The sequence below is a fragment of the Ylistrum balloti genome, unplaced genomic scaffold, assembly GCF_031769215.1.
Source record: "Ylistrum balloti isolate Yb309-2 unplaced genomic scaffold, AGI_CSIRO_Ybal_v1 Utg369790, whole genome shotgun sequence".
Taxonomy (NCBI): Eukaryota; Metazoa; Mollusca; class Bivalvia; order Pectinida; family Pectinidae; genus Ylistrum; species Ylistrum balloti.
The window spans coordinates 584,338-608,149 of NW_026781974.1; the positions used below are offsets into that span (position 1 = coordinate 584,338).

A 23,812-nucleotide genomic window follows, 5' to 3' on the forward strand; every position below is an offset into this window, starting at 1 on the left:
CTAGAATGTCTACCATTTCCTAGTATGTAGCTTTGCATAGTTCGGACTTCAGAAATATGTGCTCCACCAAAACAAATTTCACCCATCCTAACGGTAGCTTCTGAGCAAAAGGCTGATCCTCTTCTCCCAATATCTGGTCCTCAACAACGTTGGCACGAATAACGTCCCTGCCAAGAAGGAGCTCCATGTCAGCATCCTCAATAACATGCGGAATAAGCGGTGCTGCGTGTCTCAGATGGGAATAAAGCATAGCTACCTCGGGAGATGGAATCTCATCCCTGCTACTAGGAATGTCGTTGCATTCCAACAGACTAGGAATAGCAAGTTCGCAACTTCCGTCGAGAGATTGAATCTTATAGCCAGTGCACATCCTGCCTGCAGCAGCGACTGCGCCGGAACAAGACACTAGAGTGTAGGGAATATCTTTGCAGGACTCATTGAAACGGTTGAATAATACCGACTTTCCTAACGATTGATTACTTTGGTCATCGATAGTCGCGTAAACGATGACGGATTCTTCAGGACTGGACTCGCGAATACACGCACTGGAATTATTTTGGCGCATGATTTGCTTACGCCGGTGATTTGAGTGCACATTGATTAGCAGTCTCTGCAGGCGTTCTCTCCCCTTCGTAGTTTTGAGAACCTGATGCAGTATTGGGATTGAAGACCTGGGAAGAACTTAAGCCTTTCTCTTCATGCAGAGCAGTAGGATAAGTTGCAGCTTGACAGATGTTACACTTGACTTCGGTCTTACAATTTCTCGCTCGATGTTTCTTTCCAGAACAACAACGGAAACATATACCACTCAAGAGTATGATCTTTTTCCGTTCGTCGATAAACTTTTGTCTAAACGGTCTACATTCGTTGAGGACGTGCTTACCGTTCTTGTGAAGCGGACAGATATCAGAGTCCTCAGGCGATTCTTGGGCATTGACCTTCATAACGGTTACGTTTCGCTTTGTAGAAGATGGCGACTTCGAATTCGGATTGTTTTATCGAGGAGCAGTAGCTTGCCTCTGGTTAGCTACCTTGGATTCATATTGAAAGGTAGGGTCGTTCCTCATGCTAGCCATGTTCTTATTAAACTTGACGAAGAACTCAAATGGAGGATACAGAACATTTTTCTGTTGCTTATAGCGTGTAGCTTCAGAGGTCCATTTCTCCTTGACATTCCAAGGTAACTTTTCGACAAGTTCATTCACGCCATTTTTGGAGTCGAAATACGCGAATAACGCTCCAAACTGCGGTTGAGATTTGATAGAAGTGATCTCCATAGCCAAGTCGGTCAGATCATACAGAAGACGATATTTGTCGACAGTTATGTTCGGAAAGTCTCTAATTCTGCTATGAAGACGAGCTTCAACCATTTCCGGTGCACCATTGCGCCTTTCAAGTCTCTCCCAGATTTTCTTGCATGCTAGATCTGGATCATGCGCGCTATAACCTTGTATCTTCTTCGCTTGTATGGAAGATTCTGGACCCAACTTTTCGCACAATAATTCTAACTCCTCGGTCTTGGTAGCCTCCACATCTTTCATTATCCCTTGAAAACTAATTTTCCAGGAGAGAAACCTCATAGGGTCATCGTCATACTTGGCCAACCTTGTCGTAATCAGTTCTCGTTTTACGAGATGTTTTGTGAATGTGTCGACGATTCCACTCTGGGTATCAGCCCGTGTCGGAGCTTTAGGCACAAAGGGGGGATTGCAGGGTCAAGAGTAGAAATTATAGGGTCTGCAGTTTCCGGTCCTAAAGCAGAACTTTGCGGCAAGTTCTCCACATAATCTCGGGTACGTTGTGCACTGTTTACCCTACTCGCAACTTCGCTAGGTATTGAATACGGAGGTTCCTTGAGTACATTCACTTCTCTTTCAATCATTTCTAAATCACGCTTTGCTCGCAACTGCTTCAGTTGAGCTTTTAAAGCAAATTCTTCCTCCAAATGTTGCAATCATACACGCTGGGCTTCAAGTTTAGCTTCTTTCCCGCGCAATATTGAACTATCGGCAGTTCTTTGTGAGGAATGGCAAGATCCGGAATGGTGAGATGCGGAACCCGACTGTGAAATACACTCACTCTCGGAAGTGTCAAGCTCTAACTGCTGTACATATGCTTTTATTGTTTTTCGTATTGCGTTTGATTTTGCAAAGAACAAGCGTCTTTCTGTATCTAGTTGCTTGAGTTCAATTACACTTTCGACTGATCTGGTTTTCCGTAAGAAGTCGCGAAATATATCGGCATTTTTGAAGTATGATACTTCGACAAATGAAACTAGTTTATCGAGAGCTAGTAAAGTATCTTTGTCATTTTTTCCTCGCTCTAAGTCGTCTGGCAGTGACCTTAGCTCATTCTTGATATCGTTTAACTTCTCATAGTATGTTTTAAACTTATCGTGATACATATCCAAAGCTGGTAATGTCAATGTTCTAGTGCTTAGAGATCTAATACCTGGTTCCGAATGAACACTCATGTTGACCTATGGCTCAATGATAACGTCACGAATCTTTTACTGTGCGAGAACAAACAACTCTTTTAGGTTTGATGTTTAATCCATTCTCCAGTGAGGGTAAAAGATTCGTGGTGTATCTCTATGTATTGCACTTTGCAAACATCCGAAAACCGCTCTGAACAAAAAGCGTCAAACATGGCGGCTCATAACAATGCTTTCTACGGCGATACTAAATGCCGGAGTCGACCGGCGGAACCGATTGACTTTCCGGATACATCAAAAACCTCAATATTTAAATAATTTACATGAGATATTTAAAGAACGCAAATACTTACCCACACTCAACGTAATAAACTTTATATTAAATCACCATCATCATCATCATCATCATCATCATCATCATCATCATCATCATCATCATCATCATCATCATCAATTGATCATTAAATGTTAATTAATTTGCAAAACATAATTTGTTACAGATGCAAGGGTCCTGTTAGAAGCTGCTTCAATTGTGAATAATGACAATAAGTTGACGCCACTATAAAAGACAACGTGCTGACGAGTGGACGAAAGTTCTCTGTTATTCACAAGGACTTCCTGGTTGGTAAATGTGAAAATGAACTTGTCAGCGTAGTTTTTAAGTTTCCTTGTCAAAAATGTTTCGTTTCAAGTGTGGAGCTATGATGCGACAGATGTGTAGATGTTGTTGTAATTCCATGAATGCCATTTCCTTTGTGGTCCCTTTTCCGTCGCTGCTTCGTCATAAGGTAACGCTGGTAATTATTGTGATACTGGTGGTAATGCTATCCGTCCTTCATACCATAGACGGTGATATAAAACCTTCATTCACAGTCAGAAGAGAAGATAACCATAACATAGAAGCCTGGAAGCACAGTATGCCGGGAAGACCGTTTTTCATACAACATAGGAATATCTTTACATTAGCCGACAAGAAAACTGTGAATTCATCCACGGAAATAGACGAGGATTTAGAGGTAGTTAATCCACACCCTTTCCGGTATATAAATAATCCTGGTCATTGTCAATTTACCAGTGAAAATCGTCGGACATTATTGGTTATTGTGAAATCTACAGTACGCAATATTTTACTGCGACAGGCTATACGGAAGACATGGGCCAATATCAGTGAAAGCAACGTTAAGACAGTGTTCATGCTAGGACGTAACAGTTCCCGACTCGTTCAACAGGAAATCATTGACGAAGAGGCCAAACAGTTTCAAGATATAGTTCAAGAAGACTTTATAGATGCTTATATGAACAACACTCTTAAATCTATCATGTCATTTAACTGGGCAACTCAATATTGTCGAAGCGCCCAATTTCTCTTTTTTGTAGATGATGACTTTATTGTTGACCTACCTAAAATTCTTAATTACATTTATTCCATTCCGCAGACTGATGTTCAGTCAATATTCACAGGACAGAGAATTGCCAGGCCTGTAGATAGAAACGAACATTCCAAATGGGGTTTGTCGTGGGATGTATTCCCTCATAAATATTGGCCTCCGTACCTAGCAGGCGGTGCGTATCTCAGCAGTATGTCAGTCGCCAGAAAATTTACCTATGCATTCCCTTATATACGTCGTTTAGGTATAGATGACGCGTGGTTAGGTATTATTGCTAGAAACGTACAGGTCAGTCCACAAGATCATCATTTCTTTCATAATGCTGGCAGGTACTCTCACTTAGCTCTGGTATATCAGTGCTGCCATACTCCAAAGGAGATGATAAACACCTGGTGGCAATATACACACAACGCAACCTTTCAAATCGGGAAACTTGTCTGAGCTATCTATCCCTTTGTCAATCGCAATTATATATATATATATATTATTTTTTCTTTATATAATTTGGTATTTGTTTTTTGTTTTGTTTTTGTTTTTGTTTATATCGTGGTATTGTGATATCAGTATTGCTGTATATATAGAGAGCATGTCATGATAGTTTGATACTACAGTCCGTCAAATGTCCCCAATCACAAGAACTTGGCATGAATTCCCGACTCACGGATCATAAAGTGACAAGAGTTGTAACTCGCACATAAATTATTCTTGCCGAATATTTGTCAGTTTCAGTTTGTAGATTCATTGAGTTTGTGTGTGTGTGTGTGTGTGTGTGTGTGTGTGTGTGTGTGTGTGTGTGTGTGTGTGTGTGTGTGTGTGTGTGTGTGTGTGTGTGTGTGTGTGTGTGTGTGTGTGTGTGTGTGTGTGTGTGTGTGTGTGTGTGTGTGTGTGTGTGTGTGTGTGTGTGTGTGTGTGTGTGTGTGTGTGAGGGTGTGTGTGTGTGGGTGTGTGTGTGGGTGTGGGTGTGGGTGTGGGTGGGTGTGAATTATTGTTATAACTATCCACTGAGTAGTATGTTTGGAAGTTGTATTTTCAATTTTACATTCTAATAAAAATGTTTCAGAACCATTACATCCTTTAGTCCATTTAAGTTATGAAAATTAAAAGCGTGAATTTTAAACTTATAGTGGACGTTTATTAAATGTACACTTGTACTGCAGTCAAAGTTCAAAGATAACTTTCAAAAATAAGTTCACATAATATTTGAAAGCTTTTAATTCGATTATTTCCAGAGTTATTGCCCTTCGTTTCACTCCGTCAAGTGGTAAAGCGATAAGCTTGACAGCCGAAGGGGGCAAAGAATACCAATTCGACCAGAACTACAACGAATTTAAGATGAGTATGAATAAAAATAAAAGGATGCCAGCGGAGATTTTCCAATTATGGGAAGAGATTACCCATTAGAGCGAGGAAGTCTGAGTCAGTTAAGTTGTGAAGAACAAAATAAAATAACAGAGAAGCCATTGCAATAATGGTAAAAGCGAACTGTGTCCGTATCGCTTTACACCAATAAGAAAAAATGGTTTTGATCTAGCTAGACAACGGTTCATAGTTTTTGCTTGTAGTTCCACTCGTTTATCATCTAGTGGAAAACAAGAAAATATCAACTTGTCAATATAATCATAATCCAAGCTCAAATTCAATAAACAAGAAAATACCGAAATGTCAACATAATCATATTCCAAACTCAAATTCAATAAAACTATGACAAAATATAGAAAAAAATACACGAAGATGTCTGAAAAAGTACAAGGAGAATGAGGCAAAGTGTTTCAGAAAAGTAAGCGTCTTCTGCTTCATCAACGACACCTGTTATGTAAATCATGGTCAATATAAGTAAGTAATGTCACGTTCTCCTATGAGAACAAGGTATACAACAGTGGAACCAACATGCAAACCAACGAGCATGAACGAATCATATTTTTGTTCTAATTCTAGATTTGGATTGAAAGGTGGTATTAACTTGTCTTTGTCGTCTGAGATTGCATGACGTTCGCACTGCTGGTGTACTTTTATTACCGGGAAATTTGTTCCGAAGCACCATCTGTAATGTTTGTAGAATCATACTAGTCTGGGGCGGTTGCTGTTTCTATCCAACAGTGTTTAGTGTTACCAATTTGTATGTGTATTGCGCATGCTCATTATTGTTGTTGATGACTGCCCGCCATTTTGGAATAAACATGAAACCATGTGCTCCTCGTTTGTTCCCGTAAATCAGCTAATACAAGCCTTGCCTCGGACATTTCAGTGGCGACGAGGATTTCCGGTGCATCGAAGCTGAAGACAACGGCAGTACGGTAAACCAAAAACTCTGTAATTATACTAGAAAGCCATTATTCACCGACAGCCAAATGGCGAAAGTTTTCACGCACAGGGGCACGTAAACTTGATCATGGCAGTGTACGGTAAAATTGAATCATTCGATTTTGAAATGAACTGGGATGAGTATGTAGAGAGAGTAGAGCAGTATTTTATAGCTAATGGAGTGGAGGACGCAGACAAACAACGGTCGATATTGTTGACGGTTATGGGTCAGAAAATGTATGGACTAGTGCGAAACCTCACATCTCCCGCAAAGCCCTCCGCCAAAACATATGATGAATTAAAGACACTCATTTCTCAGCATTTAAAGCCGAAACCTCTCATTATAGCAGAACGCTTTAAATTTTATCAACGAAATCAACATTCGAATGAAACTGTATGTCAATATGTGGCTGGATTGAGACGGCTCAGTGAACATTGTGAATTTGGTGCATTTCTAGATGATGCGTTGAGAGACAGGTTTGTGTCGGGTTTGTCTTCCATCCCTACACAACGGAAACTCCTAACCGAAGCTACTCTGACAATGACTAAAGCAAGAGAGATAGCAGTGAGTATGGAAATGGCTGAAAATGAGGCCCGGAAGTTAAAGGGTGACAGAGTGGATAAAGCTGAAAAAGTTCACAAATTTCAAGCGTCAAAAGAATGTTTCCGCTGTGGTAAGTCTAATCATAGCGCAGACAGATGTTTCTACAAGAACAGTAAGTGTCATACATGTAAGGAAGTAGGACATTTACACAAGAGATGCCCAAAATCCAAAACCTCTAGAGATAAACCTGGTAACTCCAAAAATCAAGGTACTGGTGGTACTAGATGTAATACTGATTCAGCCAGGCCAACAAAGGGGGACTCAAAGAAACATAAGAAGAGTTCGAAGATTCATTTCATTGAGGATTCAGACCAGGAGGATGTTTCGGAAGTATGGCCGATATTCTCTATAAAGTCCACAGGGCAAAAGGAAATAAGAATTTCTGTTGACATTGAAAAGATAGCTCAAACGATGGAGCTTGACACCGGTTCACCAGTTTCATTGATATCTGATAAGGATTTCAGAGCTAAATTCCAGGGAAAATTCAACCTACAAAACAGCTCGACAATGTTGAAAACATATACTGGTGAAGTATTACCAGTGTTGGGTGAGGCTAACGTCAAAGTGTCTTATGAGGGACAGACCAAACTTTTACCATTGCTTGTTGTGGAAGGTGATGGACCAGCATTATTTGGAAGGAATTGGTTAGGACAACTTCGACTTAACTGGAAAACAATAAACATGATGTCTATCAACGAACAGAAATATTCAGTGTTTGAGGACAAGTTAGGCACGGTCAAGGGGATCACAGCATCAATCAAGCTCAAGGACAATGCCCAACCTAAGTTTTTCAAGGCCAGAACTGTACCTTATGCGCTGAAAGACCAGATAGGTGCAGAACTTCTCAGTTTAGAGAATGCAGGCATAGTGGAAAAGGTGGACAGTTCAGAGTGGGCAACACCCATTGTGCCAGTCATGAAACCAGACGGTTCAGTTAGAATTTGTGGTGATTTCAAGATTACCATAAATCCGGTGCTAGAAGTACCCGAATATCCCCTGCCAACAAGTGAAGAGCTATTCACAAAGCTTAACGGAGGACAAAAATTCTCAAAGTTGGATTTAACTCAAGCTTACAACCAGGTACTACTTGATGAAGAGTCTAGAAAATATGTGACCATCAACACCCATCTTGGATTGTACAGGTACACCAGACTTCCATTTGGTGTAGCATCTGCGCCAGCTATATTTCAGCGTACCATGGAAACTGTACTACAGGGATTGGATGGTGTCGGTTGTATCCTGGATGATGTTTTTGTAACCGGAAAAGATGATGTTACCCATCAGCAAAATCTGGATGCTTCACTCAAGCGTTTAGATGACTATGGAGTCAAACTAAAGAAAACTAAGTGTTTCTTCATGAAAGAGGAGGTGGAATATTTTGCTTTTGTAGTGAACAAAGAGGGGATCCACCCATCACCACAAAAAATTGAGGCTATTCTACAGTTAAAAGATCCTCAAAACAAGAAGGAGCTTCAGGCATGGTTAGGGATTGTTAACTATTACCGGAAGTTTATACCTGACATGTCTACCATTGTACAACCACTCACAAAACTACTGGCTGACAAAATTGAATGGAATTGGACAGTAGATTGTCATTCAGCATGTGTGAAAATCAAAGAACTGTTAGTCTCATCAGAGGTATTGATTCACTATGACCCAGAAAAGCCTGTAACATTGGCAGTTGATGCATCTTCGTATGGCCTAGGAGCAGTGATCTCTCACACAATTGGGAACGATGACCGACCGATCGCACACGCATCACGCACACTCACTTCTGCTGAGAAAAACTATTCTCAAACTGAGAAGGAAGCATTAGCGATTATATACGGGGTCCGCAAGTTTCATCAGTATCTCTACGGCCGAAAGTTCACATTGTTGACGGACCATAAACCTTTGACATTGATACTAGGTCCAAAGAAGGGTATTCCTGTACTAGCAACTTCACGATTGCAACGGTGGTCTATCCAGTTGTCTTCATATCAGTTTGACATCAAGTATAGATCAACAACTCAGAACGGGAATGCTGACACCTTATCCCGTTTCCCTATCGATTCGGAGGATTGTACGGAATTGGACCAGGAAGCCGCAAAGGTGAACAAAATTCAGTTGAACAAATTACCTATCACCGCAGCTCAGATTGCTATGGCAACAAAAAATGATCCTGTTTTGTCAAGAGTGATGTATTTTGTCACTAATGGATGGTCACATGAAAAGCCAGAAAATGAGTTACTTCCCTTTTACCGCGTTCAGGAGGAAATGACGGTAGAGGAAGGGTGTTTATTAAGAGGAATCCGAGTGATTGTTCCTGATCGATACCGGGATGACATTTTGAATGAGTTACATGTTAACCATCCTGGAATGGTTAGGATGAAGGCATTGGCTAGATTGTTTGTGTGGTGGCCAAACTTAGATATGGACATAGAAACAAGGGTGGCAAAGTGTGAAAGTTGTAGGAAACAATTACCAAACATGCCACAGTCACGCTCAAACCCATGGTTATGGCCGAACAAGCCTTGGGAACGTGTACATATTGACTACGCAGGACCATTCTTAAACAACATGTTCTTAGTCGTTGTGGATGCCCATTCCAAATGGCTGGATGTTGTAAGAATGTCGTCAACGAGCGCTGAGAGCACCATCAACGCGCTTCGATACATGTTTTCCTCATATGGACTACCGAAAGAGGTAGTATCAGACAATGGACCTCAGTTTGTAGCGGCTGAGTTTGAATCTTTCCTAAAGAAAAACGGTATTAAGCATACCAAATCAGCGCCATACCACCCAAGTTCAAATGGTGAAGCCGAACGTGCAGTTAGAACCTTTAAGACTGGGATGAAAAACTTGGAAGATGAGGAAGGAACATTAAACCAGAAGCTGGCATCATTCCTATTGTCATACAGGACAACTCCTCATACTTTGACCAAGGTCACACCAGCTGAGTTATTCATGGGCAGGAAGCTCAGAACTCGTTTGGACATTATAAGACCAAATTTGAAACAGTCAGTTCAATTACGAAATCAACAACATGTCAAGAAAGATCGCACAATGGAGGTTGGAGACTTGGTTATGGTACATGACTACAGAGGTCAAAAGCGGAAACCATCATGGGTTCGTGGACTTATTCTGCAGAAGCTAGGACCAGTTACCTACACCGTACAGGTTGGAGAATTACAGTGGAAAAGACATATTGATCAGATGAGAGCATGTCATCCAGATTGTGTTGTGGATGATTATCAAAACAAGTCGCATTTGCAGGATATCATTGACTTACCATCGTATTTTCCTCGCGAAGAGATAACGCGTGCACCTATGGTTCCTTCAAGTGAGTCGATCACTCCATCTATGATTTCATCTCCAACTCTCAAACGCTCTATTACAAATGAGAGTCGCGAAACCATGCCAAAGACTGTGGAATCTATTCCTTCATGTGATAAATCTGGATCCATGGCAACAGAGTCGCGATTTCCGCGTCGTGAACGTTCAAAACCAAACAGGTTAATCGAAACCATGTGACAGTTAAAAGTTGAACTGGAACTGTTATATTGTGCAACTGTAGTGATTTAATGACAGTTAAAATTATACCGAAAGTATAATAATTATGTTAAATTGTGTTCAGATTTTGAAAGACTGATTTTCATGAACTGTGTGAAAAACATGTTTTGTTCTAGTGAAATTACCTTTAAATACTAATTACAGCCAGTAATTATATTCTTAAAGGGGGGGGGGAGTGTAATGTTTGTAGAATCATACTAGTCTGGGGCGGTTGCTGTTTCTATCCAACAGTGTTTAGTGTTACCAATTTGTATGTGTATTGCGCATGCTCATTATTGTTGTTGATGACTGCCCGCCATTTTGGAATAAACATGAAACCATGTGCTCCTCGTTTGTTCCCGTAAATCAGCTAATACAAGCCTTGCCTCGGACATTTCACCATCGAGGCAATTTTGTGTAAAAGATGGGTCTTCTCCCTGGCTGCAGAGGGGCAGGGCTCAAAAGCGGATATACAAATATCATTTTAAATATCTTTTTTTTTTGTCGAAATTGTAAAGAGGACTCAATTTTCATTTGAAAAGTGAATCTGGCCATTTTGGGCGCAAGAGGTGGAATAAAGAAATACTTGTAAAATCCTTCGTCTTCAGCAAGTATAACAGGATATTGTCCAAATTTCTTTCTTAACATCCTTGAATGAAGGGGACAGAAAACAGAGGAACCGTTTTAAATTCTTTCTTCTGTAGCCTACGGAGTTTCAACATTACTGACGACTCACAAGGATGAAACAGGTTATATGATGCAGTTAAATTTATTATAAAACTACACGGAAAGGTGTTATTCATGTTCTTGGGGTGTTAAGGAATTCTCTAGAATTGAGAAAGGTCTGTAGTCTTATCATTGAGTGGTAATCCATATGATTGTCATGATGAAACATGAAGTCAGCGTTTCGTTAATAATAGGCATATCATTGTAAGACGACAATGAAACGTATAAATATAGTTGTGAGTTTAAGAGTTTTTAGTCATACTTGCCCATAAAACAAAAGTTTCTGTAACAAAAAATCATATCACCATTTCAAGTTTTTCAGGAGCAAATGGTAATGTCATAATTAATCATTTTTTTTGTAAACATATATGCGTGGATGCAGCCATCGTAGAGTTTATACAACATAACAGACAGAACTGAACGGTCGATGTTACAGCCCTCTACTTGATCTTCACTGTATGCTGTCTTGTTAGTCCTTATTCCTCTAGTAACTCCACACGGATGCGCGGAAATGGTTTGTTGTGAAGAAAAACATTTACGTCTGACAGCGCATTTTACCCATGGCGTTATAACTGTCTCCATGACATCAGTTCGTCTGTTGACAAGAAGCCACTCGGTGTTTAATTCTCTGGAATATTCATAAAAAATTGGCTCATCGCGAACACTATGTATTACAAGGTCCCTTGTGGCCTTGGCATTGAGATGCTTTACTCCATCTAGGACAATTATTCCGCTTTTAGCAGATCGTCCAAGATCAAACAAAATGTCTAACTTACCATCGGAGTGGAACCGGAGAGAAGGTCCGACCCACATCACGAAATCATACTCTACTAGAACTTCCTCTAGAATTACCGGCTTTAAGGCACCTGAATGAATTCGTTGTAACTGAGACGGATATTTGGAGAAAGGAAACCGACGTATTTCAATGGTTGCGCTGTTTGGCAAACTAAACAATGTATCGTTTTGAATTTCTGTCAAGCCAATGTCATAGAATATTACATGCATGCTCGGATGCTGTCGAGTCAAATGCACCAACACCGTTTGTAGCATAGCAATCGATTGGTCAAAATTTTTCGCATGCGCCGCAGACACAACGATGGGCAAATCGTCTATTTCTTTTACCATAGGTAAGACAGGAGGAATATATTCTTCGTCTTCAAAACAGTGGAGCTTTTCTTTCACCAAGTTCAACATCACGATTAAAAAAAGTACCGAGACAAGAAAGAGAACTAATCCCACTAATCCGACAGCTGATGAAGCGGGTCGTGTTTCCATAACTCTGTAAAACAAAACATATTATTAGAGTCACAATACGGATTGTATTCGGCATACATGATATAATCTTCCTTAAGATTGATTTTTTTTCTTCAAATTCCTTCATTCAATGTCTTTTGAAATTCACATAAGTTTAAATTTTCTTTTCCCTTTCAACACTGATAAGGTTAATGAAAGCTTAATACAACGTAGTTTAGTTCATAAAGGAGACACGTGTAATCGCTTTAAAATATAGATGTTAGAAGTTAAACTTCTGTAAAACATGAAATAAAAACTTAGACCGTAAACTCAAATATTGAAGTATTATTTTAATCCTATTTTCGCAAAATCTCAATGCATGGTATTGCTAGTGTAATTAAAACAATAATTTAGGTAAATAGGATACTTACATATCATTAATGAAATAGAAGTTTCTATTTGTCTTAATTAATTATAACACAATTTTTAGCATATAAAAGTATTATAAAATAGTTATTAGATATTAATATTTAATATTATTATTCATTATTTAATGATTATCATGTAAGATTATGTTTAATTAATAAATAAAATTCATTAAGTCACATTGATATACTGATGTCAGCAATAAAATTGGATTTATATTTATACATGTAATAGTAAATCAATTTGCACATTTTAGCACTAAAATAAACTATTATTTAAAATAAACAGTAAACCCCTAAATGAAGCTGAATTAGCACTTGTCTATGACAATACATTATCTACTTTATGTCCTTTTGCAACCTTTGATAGTCAAGTACTAGATAAGTCTCTACTAGAAAACACAAAACACTCTATCCAAGATGGAGAAGCTCGGATGCTGAATCAGCATAGGTCATCAGGTCGATCGTCCCAGTCAGATGACGGTCCTTCAAGGTGGCCAGGCGTCTGTAAATGATGGTGTATTTCTTGTTCCGGGGTTGAATGGTGCCTCCTGCATCTCCCTGAATCCGACTGATATCATTCATGCTTTGTATGTCCTTAAGCGTCTGGATGATGGTGTAGATGTTGGGGTGGGCATGCAGTACCTTCTTCAGTTTCCTATGCCAAGCTTTACCATGGTTGGTAGTCCGGGGTCCCTCTGTTGAGAAGTGGTTCCAGGTTGTTTTTGATCTCCCTCTATCTGTGACGTAATCTGTGAATGACAACACGGGATGTGGGATGTCAGCATCATCAGCTTCCTCAAGGGTTTGTAACCAGACGTTCTCAAAGCGGTTTAAGGGGATGAGTGGCATAACAGCTGCTCGTCGTACAAGTAGTTTGACGTCATTGTTGTTACGGTACAGTGTCTGGAGTCCGATTGACTGGGCCTTTCGCCAAATGCACTGGGTGTAGTGGAAAAAAAGTCCTGTAATGGTGATAACTTAGAATACACTTCGTTGTTGGTGATCTGGTTCCTGATCTGTTGGCGTGGTTGTGTGGATTTCTTCCAGAGTTAGCTGGTATGTTGTCTACTGTCGAGAGGGATGCTGAACAGCCTGAGGTCAAACATCTCCAGAATGTCCTGTTGACGTTTTTTCGAATCTGTCTGTAGATGGATCCATTATGCGAAAGGTTCTGTCCACCTCTTCAGTTTGTGATGAACTTAACGTTGATCTGAGCGTTAGCCATCCTGTACTTGTATCAAACCACACAGATAATATCACTCAAAATAAACCCACTTTACACTAGGCTGAAAAAAGTACAAGATTAATATATGACAAAAGTTACGATAATTTACACTAACCTAAAGAAAGTGCAATGTGACAAAAGTTAAACAATAAATGAAGCATTGAGAAATTGATGCTTGAAAGTGCAGATTGATATATGATAATTATCCTAAATGTACTGTGGTTATATACATTTCCCATTGAACAGCTTGGGATTGCAACAGTCTTAACAAGTATGTTTTATTCATTTATTTTACAGTTATTAACAGTTTTCTGAACAGTTATCAGAACTTGATTATCTTATTTACCTGTACAAGTTACCTGTACAACAATTCCAGACTACAACTCACTATTATCACAACTGAGCTATGTTATATTTAAACATTGCACCGAGAAGATCTACCCAGAGGCCGAGATAAACTGTTTATTGAAATGTGTTAGACAAGCTATTGGCGTATTTCTAAAGGTAGAGTACAATTATCATTACCTGTGGAGGCCCCAGGCAGTGTGTTCGACCATTCATTGAGTCATTCCATTGACTTATCCAACACCAAGCCAGCGATCTTGTTGTTAAAAACATACCGTACGCTTAATGGGCAGATGAATGAAGGATTATAGTCCATGAATAAAAGAGTATGGTCCATTTCAGATGAGTTTACCCGAAGTTGGTCTGACTTATGTTTGAACCTGGCGACGTACATTAATATCATGTAAAATATTTTTATTGATAATTAACATATCAATATGACATTTAACATAATGACAAAATCATCTGAATATTCTATTATTCATTGAAGTTAGAGCTCCTTCCGTGGAATATAGAATATATCTAAAGTAATAATAATGTTGTTTTTTCACAATTATGATAAAATCATATAAATATGGGATATAAGATATGGGATATTAAATAAGATTTTCTTTCATATGATTTTACCACCTAGTCTTAGAAGTTTTCATTTTTGCAGGACTTCGTTTCGGGGTTTCATAAAAATTTCACATGAAATGAAAACATACTTTTAAAACATTATAAGTCAGAAGAGTTGCGTTTCAACAGGTTTCCGAGTCAACGTCAAGCTGTGGAGGACAAAATCAAATAGAGGCAGTCATTTTATCGCGCCATTTTCAATACATGACGTAATTTCATTGTCCACATAATGACATCACAATCGATTTCTGAATGACACGACGAATGAAAACTGCTCCAGGGTGTATTACACAAGTGACACTTCCGGAATAACAGGCTTATTATGTGATCAACTTATAAACGGCACTTTTAGCACAAATATGGTTTTGTATTAAAAGGTTGCTTGGAAAATTACAAAAAATGTCTCTTATTCAACTAAAAAAAAATAAGAATAATATATGAAAATGGATTATTTTTTATATTTTTTTTATATACACGTGTCCCATGTCTGTATCGGAAAAAGAAATGCAGCAACATATTGATTTTTCTGAAATGTAGCTTTTCAAAAATAAGAATCAAAAGTTGAATTAAAAAGTATCGCCACTAAACCTTCATGCATCCCTAAATTTTCATTATATTTTTTAATGTCTGAATAACTAGGTACTAATTCTAAACAAACAATAATATCCATGTTCCTGACTTTGATTGTATTTTGGGAATGGCACCAGCGAGACGAAAGAGTTGGGTACCTTGTACCGACAACTTTTAATACATATGCCGGACTCTATTGAGCCAGAATGGAACAGACACCAAAGTTATCTTTTTGAGATTTAGATTTTATTGGTACTCTCAGACATGCAAAGTATGTTACAAGAGGTCAGATTACAAATAAAAAAAAATCTTGGCATGGCGGTAAACAATTACATACATAATATTATTTTAGCTACGTACATTCAATAGATTATCAAGCGTTTCAAGAAATTTACTGAGATCTGATGAAACTTTAACATTACATACAGAAAAAAGACCATGCATTTTTGTAATTTTGTCGATGACCACAGGATATAACGAGCCGGACAGCATGTGGACGACAACAGGGAGACTGTTTTTATTTTGTATTTATTTTTCAGATTTTAGTGTCACTTGTTAATACAACTTTTAACGAGGTACCTGAGAAATTTAAACATAAAACTATATTTACATCCAGACATCAATGGTTTATGAGACACTTCCAATCTTTACAATATCTTCAATAATCCATACATAGGAAAAGAGAAATTAAGGACATTACCTAAATTACAAGGGCTCATTCCCCGAACACCAACTCTGCCAACTTGAAAGGAGGGTGTTTATAAAGGGAATCCTTTGATGTTAAAGTTATAGTCTGTTTCAACTAAGAATGTCAACTTGTCCTTGTAAATAGGATACGTACATATCAATAAGGAAATAGGTAAAGTTTTTTTTTGTTTTACATATATAAATGTAACACATTTTTGTAGTATATGAAGTTTTACAAAATAGTTATTAATTATTAGTATTTAAAATTGTTATTTATTATTTTAATGATTATCATATAAGATTTTATTTAATTGATAAATAAAATTTAGTAAGTCACAATGATACACTGATGTCTGTTATTAAATTGTATTTGTATTACATATATATGATGTTGAAACATTATCCACATCTTAGCATTAAATAAAGTATGATCTAATATAAATAGTAAACCCCTAAATGAAGCTGAATTAGCACTATGTATGACAATACATAATCCATTTATCTAGATATTATGTCCTTTTACAACCTGTGATAATCAAGTAATCCATAAGTCCAGAAAACACAAAACACTCTATCCAAGATACAGAAGCTCGGATGCTGAATCGGCATAGGTCATCAGGTCGATTGTCCCAGTCTGGTAACGGTCCTTCAAGGTGGCCAGGCGTCTGTCAATGTTGGCGTATTTCTTCTTCCGGGGTTGAATGGTGCCTCCTGCGTCTCTCTGAATCCGGCTGATGTCGTTCATGTTCTGTATGTCCTTAAACGTCTGGATGATGGTGTAGATGTTGGGGTGGGCATGCAGTACCTTCTTCAGTTTTCCTTGCCAAGCTTCCAGATGGTTAGTAGTCCGGGGTCCCTCGGTTGAGAAGTGGTTCCAGGTGGTACGATCTCCCTCTATCCATTGTGTGCAGTTACCTCAAAATCGACGAAGGCTGTAGTGGGTCGGAATGGAATGTCGAAGTGTGCCATGTGATCCTGGAGAAGGGTGAAGAAACGGCTGTAGATTGCCTGGCTCTTTACGGGAAGTAATGCGTATACGACTGGTGTCATGATGCCTTCATTCTGTACATGGACGCTGTAAATCTGATGAAACATTGTTGGACAGTTGTAGAAAGTTCCGTCACAGAAGAAGGTGTCAGATGCTGCAAGTTCGGCCAGGTTCTCCGACGAAGCGAATGCGATCATCCTGTTGTTCTGTTCACCGTCGTCAAAGAGGAGAAATGGTTCGCCTGTAGATGCTTCTGTCCATCTTCCATCCAAGGTGATGTCGGCCAAAGTCTTTGGTAGTGGAGGAGTCTGCTTGCGGCGAGCACGGTAAAGAGACGATTTCGCTGTGTAGAATGTTGGTAGTCGCTGGACCACGGCCTTGGAAGTGTCATCCCAGTCGTTGTCTCGGAGTTGATTGAGCTCTTCCTCAAAGATGGACGGAATAGGCTGGACCGATTATACGCATTTGTTGGTGATCTGGTTCATGATCTGTTTGGCTACAACACTGGCTGGGTCTGAGGCGTGGGTGTGTGGATTTCTTCCGAAGTTAGCTGGTATGTTGTCGATTGTCGAGAGTGATGCTGAGCAGCCTGAGGTCGAACATCTCCAGAATGTCCTGCTGCCGTTCTTTCGAATCTGTCTGAAGATGAATCCATTATGTGAAAGGTTCTGTCCGCCTCTTCTGTTGGTGATGAACTTAACGTTGATCTGAGCATTAGCCATACTGTCCTTGTATCAAACAACAAAGATAATAATATCACTCAAATTAAACACAATTTACATAAAAACTGAGAGAGATTAAATAATATAGAAAATACTAGATTAACTAATATTTGACAAAAGTTACAATTTACACAAAAACTGAGAGAAAATACAAGATTAACTAATATATATATGAGAAAAGTTATGATTTGACAATATATATCTGTGACAAAAGTACAGTAATAAATCAAGCAATGATTGAGATATTGATCTTTCAAAGTGCAGATTGAAATATGATAATTTCCCAAAATGAACTTGGCTTTTATACATTTCCCATTGAATAGCTTTAACACAGATATTTGATTCCTTTATTTTACAGTTATTAACAGTTTTCAGTTTTCTGAACAGTTATCAGAATCAGAACTTAATCATCTGATTTACCTGTTTTCTAAATAGTTATCAGAATTTACCTGTGCAAGTTACCTGTACTACAATTCTAAAACAGCTTATAATCCACTATCATCACAGTTGACCTCCTATGTAAACATGTTGTCATATACAGAGTTGGTGTTCGGGGAAGACCCCATTACAAGATATGTCTACTAGGTAAAACAAGTGATGAGTAGAAAAATCCTTATATATAATTTAGGAACATTCTCCCTCTATTTAACAGTCTTTCATAAAAAAATGATATCTGTATTGTCTATCGATAATTAATTTTTTCAGTACTATCACAATCTTCAAACAAATCACATCAGTTCTCCATCTGATGAAATATGTTAAGTCTTTGGTCGCTATAAAGAGGACAGAAGCATAAATTTTCAGACTTTCAGTCTCCACTGAGTTAGTGCAGAAAAAGCAAAATCGACCATGTAAAAAAATCGTGGGTCTACGATATCGACCAATCTCAATCCTTAAAGGAACACTATCACATCTGAGCTTGGTTAGAGCACTACGGTAAGATCTAGGCATATACTGTTTAACATGGTGTTCTAAGTTTAAATTATTCCTTGTATTTTCTGTATGTCCGCAGTTTGTTTCCGTTTCCATGGCTACGATCACCTCCAAGTTGACCGAACCGGTCACTTTCGTCCTTCTGTTTACATTAGTTTTAAGACATTAAAAGTGTGGGCAGTGGGTATGGCCCCGATGTGACTATTCGATGATAGTCACGAGTCCCACCCAGATCATCAGGTTCGCTTTTACCTTCATTGAATAATGTTTCAGATCGAATTTAATCAAAATCCAATGGAGTATGATTTTAAAGAATTTGCCCCATTTTCAAATTTGGCCATGCCCTTCCCGCTCCAGAGGGCAAAGACCCACGGTTTATGCAAAATTCATTTCCCTTCACCCAAGAATGCATCAGCCCAAATTTGGACAAACTCAATTATTTCCTACCGGAGAAGTAGGATTTTAAAGAATTTGATCTATTTCCCCTATTGGACCCCGTACCTCTTACCCAAGCTGTAAACAGCCAAGGTAATTTTGAGACTGGGTATCCTTGAACAATAGGTGTCTAATCTCACTACACAATATACAGCAGAACTGTCGCATGTCATCGAGATTAACCATGTAAAGTGCCAACCCAAGATCGCAACCACAGCTCGTTTCTCACCTTCTGTTACAAAGATTAAAATTGTAAAATGTTTGGATTTAAATAATTGCGATTTGCATATCATAGACTCCACTTTGTTTATCGGATATCCTGGTCGGAGATTCCTTTCAGCTTGTATATTGAGGTAAATGATTACATTTAGCTATAAACCAGTGATGTATTATACAGTATTATACGTCCCTGCTATAAACCATTGTTTTTTTGGGTATTATACGACAGCCTGGCAGAAACTTACATGGAGCTTGCCGGTTCGTCTTTTTCCTTTTAGAATCGGGTATGTAATCATGTAGGAGCACTTTAACATTAATATAACCTCACCATAATCATCTTAACAAATATAAAGCATATATTATAACTGTATATTCTAAGTCCTGTAGAGGTTCATTAATGGTCCTGTAATAAACTTAACTACTAATTGATATCCAAAAGTAGTAACCAAGTATTATTAGTATGACATTATTAACGGCCCGTCAACACATAAAAAGTCTGTAGAGCCATCAACCGGTAAAACCACACAGCGTAGTAGTAAACAAGGAACACCCCAATTGGGCCTCGGTTACCAATAGATTTTATGTAGAGTATCTAACGAGTTCTGGTTACAAAGTGTGCTTACTAAAGTATATTTATTGTTTCGTATGTGCAATGGACGCAACAGTCGTCTACTACAAAATGGTTATCTTGAGACAGAACAAAATCTAAGCCTATGCAGATTAAATTCTTTAAAGTATCGAAGTTATAAACCAGAATTTGTTCAGGTTATTAGTTTCAGATATCTGTAAAAAGGGTTTACTGTAGCTATGAGAACCAGCTATCCTAAGCTGTAATTAAATCAAAGACGACAGGTTACTATAACAACGGGTGTTAGTGGTAATACTTACTTGGTTTATCGTCGGAATACAGAACATATTACACGGCCTAAACATTCCATTGTATGTATAATGAAATTCGAATTCAAAGAGGAACCCGGTTATATTAACGATATCAGTCAATTGTCGAGATGACCCCATTGTCAAAATTGTATATAGCCTACGGTATCTCATTGGACCAATGCTGTGTATATATATAAATACGACCAAATATAAACCATAAAATGTCTTCCGAACTTTGGTAAAACACCTGTGTTGGTCTGAATCAACAGTACAGTCTTCATGGTGAACGTCAGTCACAAACCAGAGTATATCTGAATCAACAGTACATAGTCTTCATGGTGAACGTCAGTCACAAACCAGAGTATATCTGATTCAACAGTACATAGTCTTCATGGTGAACGTCAGTCACAAACCAGAGTATATCTGAATCAACAGTACATAGTCTTCATGGTGAACGTCAGTCACAAACCAGAGTATATCTGATTCAACAGTACATAGTCTTCATGGTGAACGTCAGTCACAAACCAGAGTATATCTGAATCAACAGTACATAGTCTTCATGATGAACGTCAGTCATAAACCAGAGTATATCTGAATCAACAGTACATAGTCATCAAGGTAAACGTCAGCTAGATTCAATCTGTAACAATTGTACAACTGAATAACAGGAAAGAAAGCTTTTAACACAGAAACGCTGCTAGGAAGTATCAACTTTAATGACAGTGCACCGTTTTTCCTACTGTGTACTTTAAAAAACTATTTCAATCAAAACAATATTTAGTCAAATACAACACACATGATATTTAAATTCAATCGAATTGCAAACATGGCTTACAGGATAAAAGATATGAAATATCCATGAGGATTTGAATCAAAACACTTTTAAATAAATTCCATATTTTCTTGAGAATATCTGATAATTTTTGTTATTTTACTAGTCATATTCAAATTTGCCATCTTCACAGTATACGCCTTAAAATTCATTACTTTTTGGGGGAGTAACCTCCCTTGACACAATAGAATTCTTATTCAAAGTTTAACTTCTCAGGAACAATTTTTATAGGTGAAAAAATCACCTTTCAGTCTTACTGTAAATTAGAAATATCAATAGCAGCTTATTTTACTGTTCACCATTAGATCGAGTACAGAAAATTCGTAATTCAAACAAAAATCTGGGAAACTTAATATACAAACACACAGTCAATCTACACAGACATGCTCTACTTGTGTGAACAGCTTGAGTAAAAAAAACACGCTCAAAATACAAGGACACTCTTAACTTATAAGGATACACTGGTCTTACATGGATACATTTGTCTTACAAGGATACACTCGACTTAAAGGAACATACTGAAAGAAGATAATAGGATTATGTACTTGGAAGGTGAAATCTCTTCTACAACAATCAAGTGATTTGTCACTTCCTGAATATCTGGAGTATTAACAACAAAATCAAACTATATAGACATAAAACATTATCAATAAAAAAAATCAGTAACTAAATAAAATTATGTCACAACAGCTTTCAAAACGAGATCACTATGACAACAATGACGTCAACAGTCTGTAATAAACAACTTGTGAGCTGGCCAATACAAATACAACGCTCAAACAGGCTATAACCTAATGATTTATTATTATGCCAAACTGCAAGGCTGTGAGATTTATGAAGGGGGGTGGGGGGATAACTCAGGGGAAACAGCACTATCACACTAGTCATATCTTTATACATACTAGTATATCTATGATCAATAAAAAGATAGGATCATAACAACCTTAACTTGTGGTAACTTTAATCACATAAATCCATTATAAAAATACAATCCATAAACAATGTAAAGAGAAATAATTTTAAAAGTTTTAACTGTCCTAGGGCTATTGTTCACTCGTTATCTCTCATTTTTATTTTGTTTGGTTGTATTGACTGCATTAGGCTAGTAGCACAATTAAGAATATACACATCTACCTTACACTCTCTTGAAATAATGTAATATTGAAAAATTAGAAATTGTGACATTTAAAAAAGACATTTACAAAAAGACAACAGAACCCCACCTGGTTTCTGACATCTCTTTTGCTCAATTTTATTTTTCCTTGCCACATCAGTTTTTCTTTTTTAGCCATTAGCATCACTGATGAGTTCTAGAAACAGCTAACACAGTTTGATGGAATGGGTCTACTGTATATATCTAACTGTATATTTATATTGAATGATGCTCTACACTTGTGTGTGTTTGGTAAAATATCTGTTACATGATGATCTGATCAAGTTGGAATAAACACCATCTATTATCATTAATATAGAATATTTAGTCATTCATAATTGATGACATGTGTCTATGATAAATGATCATCGAAACAGAAGTCTAACAGGGCTATATCTAGGAGATTCCTTTGTGTACAGTCACCTTATTCCTATTTCAAAATTTCTGTTTATGGTTAGAGATTCTGATATGTATTCATGGTGACAATCCCACAAAGCATAAATGTAATTGATCTAGAATACTTGTATATTGCTGAAATAACATATATTCTTGAACAGACCATGTGAAATACACCAGTCCATCAGACAATGTCTGGTAAATCTACCGTCGGTCTGGACAAGAAAAACACAATACTAGATGGAATGTCCGGTATCTGCTTGCTTGTTAGAAGACCCTGAAATCACATAAAATCTAAAATGTCCTGTAGAAGTTCGTCCAGGCTGGTGAAAAGTCAATTATTACCAGACCGAATGTCCTGTAAAGAAATTTTATATTTCGCATGGTCTGATTGTAAAAGAAAACATTGTACAATTGGAATAGAATATTATCACAAAGAAGATAATATACATTACTTGTGACTCAGATATTACCATAAAGAAAATAATATAAAATAGTATACAATTTAATAGTATCACAAAGAAAATAATGTACAATTTTTGTAACTGGAATATTATCATTTAGAAAATAATGTATAATTTTTGTAACAGGAAAGATATCATTTAGAAAATAATACAAAATACTTTAACAAGAACACTATTGTGAAGAAAAAAATGTACAATTTTTGTAACTGGAAAGTTATCATTTAGAAAATAATACAAAAATACTGTTAACATGAACACTATCGTGAAAAAAATAATGTACAATTTTTGTAACTGGAATATTATCATTTAGAAAATAATACAAAATACTTTTTAACAAGAACACTATTGTGAAGAAAAATGTACAATTTTTGTAACAAAAGAAAATAATGCACAATAAAAAACTGGGATATTATCATTAAGAATCACAATATGATGAGGCCCAATGGGCCTGAATCAATACCTTAAATTTACATTAAAGAATTTGTTGGTTTCAGTAAATTTCTAAAATCTTGAAAGCCTTTTCTTATCACATAAATACCATGACACAGGACCTACTAGTACCACTTGTTTTAAAAGAAGAAATTTTAAGCTGTATTTATGCAACTAACCCCAGAAATTTTAAAACTAAGTCAAGATCAGTCATTTGAACAAATTTATAAGCCCTTAACCTCAGCATGAAACTCTGCCAATATCGAAGTTCT

At 37.5% G+C, this 23,812-nt stretch overlaps 3 protein-coding genes across 3 annotated transcripts; 2 read left to right on the forward strand and 1 right to left on the reverse strand.

Annotated features, from left to right (window-relative positions):
* Positions 1–3,111: 3,111 nt before the first annotated feature.
* On the forward strand, positions 3,112–4,263 carry LOC132544309 (beta-1,3-galactosyltransferase 1-like). Its single transcript, XM_060207885.1, has one exon. It carries the CDS (start codon positions 3,112–3,114, stop codon positions 4,261–4,263), a length of 1,152 nt encoding a protein of 383 aa, XP_060063868.1.
* Positions 4,264–6,211: 1,948 nt separating this feature from the next.
* On the forward strand, positions 6,212–10,240 carry LOC132544310 (uncharacterized protein K02A2.6-like). Its single transcript, XM_060207886.1, has one exon. It carries the CDS (start codon positions 6,212–6,214, stop codon positions 10,238–10,240), a length of 4,029 nt encoding a protein of 1,342 aa, XP_060063869.1.
* A 1,062-nt stretch (positions 10,241–11,302) lies between these two features.
* LOC132544311 (uncharacterized) lies at positions 11,303–12,259 on the reverse strand. The gene has a single exon (XM_060207887.1). It carries the CDS (start codon positions 12,257–12,259, stop codon positions 11,303–11,305), a length of 957 nt encoding a protein of 318 aa, XP_060063870.1.
* Between the last annotated feature and the right edge of the window lie 11,553 nt (positions 12,260–23,812).

What these genes read in the sequence shown, in the direction of transcription:
- LOC132544310 (XM_060207886.1), top strand. Translation starts at nt 6,212, where the DNA reads ATGGCAGTGTACGGTAAAATTGAATCATTCGATTTTGAAATGAACTGG.
- LOC132544311 (XM_060207887.1), bottom strand. Translation starts at nt 12,259, where the DNA reads ATGGAAACACGACCCGCTTCATCAGCTGTCGGATTAGTGGGATTAGTT.
- LOC132544309 (XM_060207885.1), top strand. Translation starts at nt 3,112, where the DNA reads ATGTTTCGTTTCAAGTGTGGAGCTATGATGCGACAGATGTGTAGATGT.